The sequence below is a fragment of the Morone saxatilis genome, unplaced genomic scaffold (assembly GCF_004916995.1).
Source record: "Morone saxatilis isolate NCDOM2014 unplaced genomic scaffold, NCSU_SB_2.0 Contig17, whole genome shotgun sequence".
Taxonomy (NCBI): domain Eukaryota; kingdom Metazoa; phylum Chordata; class Actinopteri; family Moronidae; genus Morone; species Morone saxatilis.
Window position 1 is genome coordinate 4,732,678 of NW_023339729.1, and position 8,903 is coordinate 4,741,580.

Sequence of the window (8,903 nt, forward strand, 5' to 3'; positions counted from 1 at the left end):
TTGTCCTGTTAAAACAGGCCCAGGTCAAGCAGAACTGCTATGTTGTGAAGCAAGTCTTAATTAGTAATTTGATGATACACAGTTGAGTCAAGTAAGACCTGATATGATAATGATCTTGGTAATCTCTCATTCAGCAAATTATAGTAAATAAAATTAAAATGACAGTAAATGCTAACCCTAACCTTAGATTGCTGATGTGATATCAGTCAAATTGTCAACTGCAGTGAAAATGGTTCCTGTGATGTCCAATTCCCAAAATGGACAGGCTGGTCCATTCAGACTTAGTGACCTCTAGTGGTTCTATAGACAACATGTTCATGTTAAACAGCAACAGACACTTTATGACAGTTTATATGTGTTTATTATAAACTGTCATAAAGTTTCGGTTGCTGTTTAACATGAGCATGTTGTCTATAACTTAATCCAACCTGCTCTGTTCTCAGCACGTGCAGTTTAATATACTGTTTAATAGGAAGCTTGTGTATTACTTCCACTGACACAAAGACCAGCACTTTGACTGGTGGCCTAACACTCAAAACAGAACTATTAATACTGACTGCTTGTGCAAATGCTCTCGTATGACCAAGTTTCGTTTTATCCCTTCTGGTCCAACAGTTTGTCTCTTAGGTGACATTTGAGCTTGGGGCTAAAAACCAACTATGTTGAGTGGCTTCTCTATGCTCATGATTTTGTAAAGGACTGAAAAGGCTGAGCCTGGTAGTCACTCTGTTTGGTGGATATTGGGGTTATTCCACTGTGTTCAGCTAGGTTTTTTCAGGCTGAGAGATCTCACTAATATCTGGTTTGTCCAACATTTTTCACTGGAGAAATGACCATAGGACCCTGATTCAGCTTTCAGACATTTAAAACTGTTTGCTTCAGCTTTCCTCTGTAAAGAATCAAATGCTAAAGTGAGATAGAAAATAGCCTCAGCAGATCTTTGATTGACTGCTGTGACGTTTTATTCTGGTGCAAATTTTTATTGCGCTGACTTAATGAAAGAGCGGGTTAAATAAACTCCATTAAAAGTAATTGTGAAAAGGCTGCAGAGGAAAAGGACAGTGCTATTGCTTCCTTCTCACTCTATTTACATTCATATATTACATTCTATAACAGATGGATGTAATCAACACACTCCTCTAATTAGGAGGAAGGTGCTCAGGTTTCAAAGCAAAGGATACTGCTCTTAATTATAGCAGTCCCCTAGCTAATTGGTATTTTACTGGTAGTTACGGATAGTTTCCATGAAAAACAAAAACACATTTAAATATTGTTTCTAGGTACAGTCCAGGGTAGGGTTTGAATAGTACTTCAATCAAACTCAATCAAATCAAAAATCCTAAAAATAATAAATAGAAAAAAGATGAATTGGACTCAACAGTAACAATATGAATTAATTATTTAAATAAGTAACATTAACATTAGCAGAGCCCTAGTGCTGGTTGAGTTCAAAATGTTGTTCTTAATCTGACAGGCAAAAAGCAGTAGTCCATAGTCAGTCTAATATTGCATTAGCATGTTTGAATAACACCCCTTAGCTCAGCTAAAGGAGAAATAAAAATACCCAAGGTCGGACAACATCCTGGACCAGACAGCTATGAGGAAATGTTATGACCACTCTACCCTTCTCACCTCTAGTTTCACTCCATTCTCCTTTTTATTCCTCTTATCTCAAAAACTTTAGTATCCTGTCCCAGTGATGCCCCTGTATCCCTGTTAACTGGTCCTCTGCAGCTGTTCTGAAATGTCACCCACCCTGGTCATTTGAAAACTGGTATCCAAGTCCTCAGGCCAAGGTCAGGACGTCTTCCTGGAGAGGAGAGAAACACATCAATGCCATCTCCCCTTTAGGGAAAAAAAATCCTTTTGGAAACCATCCCAAACCAGCCCTTCCACCAAGGGCACCTGCTTGCCAGAATGGCAGTGGTTTGAGGAAGTGGGAATGTGGCTGGATGGAGGGACAAAGAGCCAGTGTGTGACAATTAGCATTCAAGTTACTCAAACAAAGTAGTGTTTTTATTTTTAGTTACTCAAAACCTTTAAGGCCATCACTTGCCTCTAATTTTTTAAGTATAGTCAACTTGTCTGGATTAATAGTGTACATTTGTGTACAAACATCATTATGTTTTCAGGTTGTCCATCTGTCCGTCCATCCCATTTTTGTTAACATAGTATCGGATGAACTGATTAGAATTTGGTGGTCAAAGGTCACTGTGACCTCAAAATGAATGACAAACGCATTGATCCGGTAATTATGACAAAACACACACGTGTTTAATTGGTCAGGTCGTCATCTTGGTCCAAGCACCACGAACAAAGTCTTTTGAAATTCCTTGTGTAGCAACGCAAGGAATTTGCCTGATGTTGTACTTCAGGTTCATTCCTCCCTGAGATCTTGGTCTGTCTGTCTGCCTCATCCGGTTTCTGTTTACCTGCTGCCAGCTCCACTATGACATTCTGGCTCTACTTACGCAACCTCTTCACTCACATTTTCACAGTAAAATGTGAACCTTTGCAAGCTCTCGTCTGAGCTCTGCTTTTGGGTTCTGAAGATTATAAAACGAGAAGAGAAGAAATTTGGCGAAAGATATATATGGCACAGTGATAGTGTGGCACTGGTCTCCTAATATATCTCTAAATGTGTTTAAACAGGCTTAACCCCTTGCAGCACAAAATGAGTCTAATCTCACACTTGGCTATGTGCGTCATTTAATACACTAAGTAGGCAACTGTGGCTTTGTGTGTGGGACTGTTGATGGCAGTGATGAGGGTTGCTGTGCAGTCACAGTCTCCAGTACTTTTCCACTCACTACCGGGCTGCACGTGTTTAGGTGCCTGTGTGAAAGAAAGTACAGCTGTGCCTGCTATAGCTGATATTGGCCAAACAGAAGGCCAAGACAAAAAAACTTCAGAGGCAGGATTCCACAGATCTTTATGAGCATGAATTAGCCAGTATTATGTAGCAGTTAGTCATGTGTATCTGTTAAGAGGGGACAGTCAACACTGGCACCTCACATTATGCTTGATATAGCTCCCATAAAATCTGAAGCAAAGGCAGAGTGTGGCTAAGTGAGGGTATGTGGCTCCTGTCGGTGCCATGTACTGAGGCATCATAACTGCAGGTTCTGCAGGGCATCTCTGAACATGTACACAACAAGATTTATTATACATACACACATACTATGGATCATTCATGAGCCAAGTATGAGTCTGGCACCACTTCCTTTTGTTTAAAGCAAAACTTGCGCATACTGGGTTGTGGACAGATTTGAATCAGTCATAAGGTTTATTATCAGATTTCCGAGAACTCAACTTCTAGAACATTCCGAGTTTACTCTCCTGGTTTACAGATAATCTAGATATGATTTGCTCAATACGTTTTTTATAGCTTCACCTGTAAGCAAACAGGAGTCCTAGGTTTTTTTTTTTAAGACAATAGACCGCTCCACACAATAGAAAACTGATACTGCTCCTTCTCTACACACTATTATGTACGTATTTACTGTACACACAAGCTAACACACCTCTGTTGCCCAGAGCTCAGATGTTTGTTGATGATATACTGGTCTGAATCAGTCTAGCATACTGGTCCTCAAGAGCCCCCTTTAGTACAGGAGTAGGTAATCACATGTGGCTCTATAGCCCCTCTATAGTGGCTCTTTGTGGCTTTGACAAACAGTTATATGGAAATGAGTAACATTTTTTATTTTATATATTTTTATTTTTATTTATCATTGCTGTGGGCCTAAATGGATTCCTGCACTCTCCAATATTATAAAAATGTGTAGCCATTACATACCAAATTAAATAATGTTCAACATTTTCATTAATTCATTTTAATTTAATGGGAACTATTAGGAAGAGAACGGTAGACCAGGAGCACCCCTTTTCCACCAAATTATCCCCAGTTCTTGAACTGGTTGCATTGAGGAATAAACCTGCCTCCTGAGTGAGCTGTCTGTTAAACAGGGTCAGAATACCCTATTGTATTTTAACTTCACAGTGGTGGTACTTGGAAAACCTGGTATTTGGTGGTGCATGGTGTAAAAAGATGTGTATGTGTGTGTGTGTGTGTGGGCTGTGCTGGCCTAAAACCACGTGACGATTATCTCACTTCTGAGAAAATTAGAGAATTTCACAACTTGACCATGAAGCTGTAAAGATCTACTTTATGATGACTGGGGCCCAGTTTGATTCACTGTGAGACAGTCATCATGCCATAGTGAATAATTAGTATGTAATAGCTGTTTAAATTAATACTTTTTGTAATTCATTACGTCTGGTTTTGCCTATTGGATGACTCACTCTGTGCGCAATGAGCAGCATGTATTATCACAGAAATGTGTCCTCAACAGACAGAACATTTGATCTGTTGAACTGAGACACATTTTGATTCCAAGTGGAGACAGGCCTGTGAAAACAAGAGAATCCTTAGCCACCTTCAGGCCAGACCTTATTAGATTTGCTGTGTTTGCGAAGGCAAAATGGCAACTTTATGACTACAAAGAGTCACAGGTTGGGTTTGAAAAGAATGAATGTAGCTGAATTGTTGTTCATGCAATATACTGTCACCTGCAGTTGGTCAGCATTGCCATATTACAGGCTGTTTTCTATTTCTTTACACAGCATTTGCATAATACCATGCAAAGAGGCCCTCCTACCTCAGCACGGGGCCTTGTAAGACACGTGCCATTTCTACAGTCACACTACTATCCTCCCTCCTTTAACCCATTATGACTAACTATAGTTGGTATGTTAAGAAAAATCTCCACTGACTTAGAGGTGGGGACACTAAATCTGCTGAGGGAACTGTCAAGACTACATGTCTTGACAGTTCCCTAGGCTACACATGACAAAATCAACTTTTATGATTGAACATATTTATTAAAGCCAGTTCATTTATTAAAACCAGTTCATAGGTGTATTGGTGAATGAAGGGACAGTGCAGACTCAGGGAGGTCAGAAAGAGAACAGAAAGAGAGTGTGTGTGTGTTCCTCTGAAATATATACATTATGCTCTATGTTACAGGAAATGACACTTTGAGGTCATCATCAGCTTTGAACTATAACTAGACCACCATACATCACACCAGAAACCACGTTTCTGATTGATATCATGATTTCTACTTGAAGGATACGGACACGCGTGCATCTCGTGGCCGGTTAGCTCAGATGGTTAGAGCGTGGTGCTAATAACGCCAAGGTCATGGGTTCAATCCCCATACGGGCCAATACATATTTTGATGAGTTTGAGGGTAATTAGTCTGACAATCTTTAAGTTACTTATCATCTGTCATTACTTTCTCACAATATGTACCGTAATATAAAGTTAACTATTACATAACGTTAAATTATAAATTAGTCAACAATAGAAATAGAAACGGAAATAGTGTAATCGATTTCTCAATAAGGAACCCTTTTATATCTATAGTATTTTCAGTAGTTCATCAATATGCTAACAAACACTCCGTCTGATAATAATACAGGATAGGTTATCCTGAGTGTATTATTGAATACTACATGAAACAACCATTCGAACGTTATCTAACTGAGGTTCCATGGTGTAATGGTTAGCACTCTGGACTCTGAATCCAGCGATCCGAGTTCAAATCTCGGTGGAACCTGACTTTTATATCAGGGCTTTAAGATTTTATTACTTCACACAAATCTTTAATCAGTCCTTACGCATTTTACTAAATGATAGCAACTGAATTATTGTATACACAACTTTGAGGTCTCAGAGTAATATTTGCCATTCCAGCCACAACTATAATAAACACAACATACATAAAACAAAAACATCTGCATGCTTACAATATTTTCAAAGGTGTGATTGTTGTTGAATTTCAACCAGAAAACTTACAAAAATAAAGATTCATATATTTTCTTTTTTATTTCGATTCACACATTAGCACCACAGACAAAAATATACCACTGTGCAAACTGAAATGTAAACGTCTGATATACACCTAACAGTTGTTGGGAATATTCTTTTTAATCATACCCGTCAAAAAGCTTTTACAGCCTTTTGTTGTTAAAAAAATATCTTACAAATCATTTTCCATACTTCTCTACGCACAGTCTGTTTCTAACTGGATGCAAGTGGCTACAAACAAGAAGTAAACTTGAGAGTAAGAATTCAACACTTGGAAGTGTGTGCAGTAAGTGTCTGTACTGTAACATCTATTTCATCCAGTTCTCAGCTATAACAGGTAGGAATCATTTCAGCCAAGACAGAAGTCTTTATCATGAATAGATGCTGCAGTCTCTGGCACTGAGTATGAAGATCTCTGACTGCTGTGAGACCAAGTAGATCCTTTCATTTTTTCTGTCTTTTCTTTGATGCTGCTGCCCCCTTCTGGTGGGAACCTGGTCCTGTATTTCTGAGAGGAAGAAAGAAATATAAATATAAAAAAAATAAAACATTACTTGTGTGCATACCTCCTCAGTTGCTAAATACAATCTACTACACATAGAAGAGCCAACTGGTGCACCTACTTAGGAGTTTTGTCTGGCGTCTCCGGTTGAAGTATGACCACCTCCTCCTCTTCACTGTCAGATATCTCAACCACATCTCCTGCAAATAGAACGAAATTCCCAATTTATGTTTTTACTCAAAATAAAACACACTCAGAGAATAATCATTTATTACCTAAAGTTACCCAACAGTGATGCCTATTGCATCACTTCTGTCAAAGTTTTTGTTGCTCATTTGCTGATTATTATTATATATATTAAGAACATTAAATAACCTCCTCTGCTCTCCTCTTTTTCATGTTGTTCCTCTTCCATCTTTGTTACTTTTTCCTCCTGTTCTTCACCACTGTTGTCATTTTCTTCCTCCTCTTCATCATCCTCTTCCAGCCCCCAGGAGCTCTGCAGCCCCTGCCCTACCTGACCCACACCCGGGACGGGCACCACTGGGGAAGGCACCCTGGGAGGTGTGGTTAAGGAGCCACAGTGGATATAATACGTCAAAGTGAAAGACAGAAAAGGGACAGAGACACATTTTGTAGGTATTCAGGCTCAGTAAAGGATACGTCTGAGGCGGGGCCTCGGATTTCTGAATGATTTCACTGGCTCTATCCGTCACATCTGTCATCTCCACTGGAGTCTCTTCCATTTTCAGTGCTGTGATTCGCTCTTGAGGCATAGACTCCGCAAAACCACACCTACCACCCGCCTTCCTGAAAAAATGATAATACAGAGTTCGTACATATGTTCTGATGACAAAACTAAAAGTTGAAATTGTGGTTAATTTCCACTTCCGCCGTTTAATACTGAAGTGTGGTAATGTGACGTTACAGCTCACCTTGCTTTCTTGTCGTTCTCCAGGGCTTTGCTGATGAGTTCTGTGATTTCAGACACTTTGACGCTGGCTATTTTACTGCATCTCATCACCTTCAACAGCACACACACAAGAAATACATTGGTGGTATTTTTATCATGTGAATAAGTTTTTGTGGCGAGCAGCTTTCCCTGCATATATGGAAGATTGTGACGTATGTGACATCATTTTCAATATAACTGATCTTGATAGCTGCAAAAACAAGTGCGACATTATCTAGACTCCATTCACCTGCTCTTTTAGCAACATGATGCCCCCACTGGACTGGATGGAGCAAATTTCTCTGTGTTTGTTCATGGCGATCATCAGCAAGCCGTCCATCACCCGCTCCTCCCGCTCACAGGGGTCCACCAGCAGATAGGTTCTGCAGAAAGAACATGAAGTGTAGAAGAAGAAAGCTTCGTATGAGGATGGATAATGTTCATCCAATGACTGGAGAGCTTCAGTTAGTCGTCTACATACTTTTTATTCATTGGTTTTTAGTATTTAGTATACAGTTTCCAGTTTGTTTCCAGTCCATGTAGCTAAAACAAATTCAGTCTAATAAAACATAATAAAATATCTAATGTTTTATTTCCTAGGTTGTTATTATTTTTGCATATTGCACACAAACACTGTTCAACTTTATTTAATTTTGAAACAAATATTATGCATATTTTATCATATAAATTTATATTTTTATTTTTATATTTATGATTCTTGACTTTTGCTGTACTTTTGTGTTCTTTTCTCTTTTTCTTACTCTGTTTATTGTGACCATTATGCACTATAATATAAAATTATTGATATGTGAAAACCTACTTGGCAATAAACAGACTTGAGATTTTTCTCAGATTTCATTTGTTGGAACTGTTTTAGATAAGTGTTGTAAAATGATCATTTGCAGAGCATATATATATTTAATACATATATGTAAAAAATATGGGGGCTTTGAACCACTGTCACAATCTCTCTGTATAATGCAGCAGTTCAACAGCACCACAAACTGCATCCTCCAAAACGACCATGCAGCTGAATTAACAGGGCACCCCTCAAATAAAAACATTCTGGTACTTTGTACAGAAAAGGACTCTAATTTATACTCAAATATGGCTCCTTACCCTTGTTGGAAGAAGGAGAAGCTGACACTGATGGGCATGTGGTAGATACTGAGAGGAATAGGGTCTCTCTCCTCTGGACTGTACTGAGGGAGCACAGGAATAAACACAAAATTACAACCAACACGGAGTATCCCAATATCTGTGGTGCAACATAACTATAACACTTTTGTTGTGACAATAAAAAGACATGTTGACACCGACATGAGACAGTTTTCAATGATTAACCAGTGGTCTGTTTGTAGCAAAGAAACAAAGATCCTACATTACATCCTCTGTTAGTGTCCTCACATCACATATTCACATAACCGAGCAGTTTGGAAGCATCAGACTCAGTGAAGCAGAGACACCACCAGCTGTGTTTGTTGCTGACTCACCAATGTCACTTCATTTCCCTGGATGCCCACATCAGGGCGTCTGAAGTGGCACAGAGCGGTGATGGCAGCGATGCTGGCAGC

The 8,903-nt window shown here is 39.1% G+C and overlaps 1 protein-coding gene and 2 non-coding genes across 3 annotated transcripts in view; 2 read left to right on the forward strand and 1 right to left on the reverse strand.

Annotated features, from left to right (window-relative positions):
* Window positions 1–5,157: 5,157 nt before the first annotated feature.
* trnai-aau lies at window positions 5,158–5,231 on the forward strand. Its single transcript has one exon. It is a non-coding gene; the product is annotated as a tRNA-Ile (tRNA).
* Window positions 5,232–5,552: 321 nt separating this feature from the next.
* trnaq-cug lies at window positions 5,553–5,624 on the forward strand. Its single transcript has one exon. It is a non-coding gene; the product is annotated as a tRNA-Gln (tRNA).
* A 244-nt stretch (window positions 5,625–5,868) lies between these two features.
* Window positions 5,869–8,903, reverse strand: part of exosc9 (exosome component 9) — a 4,884-nt gene continuing 1,849 nt past the window's right edge. The window contains 8 exon segments of the mRNA XM_035661037.1: window positions 5,869–6,383; window positions 6,499–6,577; window positions 6,753–6,934; window positions 7,041–7,187; window positions 7,313–7,401; window positions 7,580–7,712; window positions 8,449–8,531; window positions 8,823–8,903. The exon segment at window positions 8,823–8,903 is cut by the window's right edge and continues 3 nt beyond it. Of these exon segments, the coding sequence (XP_035516930.1) occupies window positions 6,320–6,383; window positions 6,499–6,577; window positions 6,753–6,934; window positions 7,041–7,187; window positions 7,313–7,401; window positions 7,580–7,712; window positions 8,449–8,531; window positions 8,823–8,903 (858 nt within the window). The 3' untranslated portion in view covers window positions 5,869–6,319.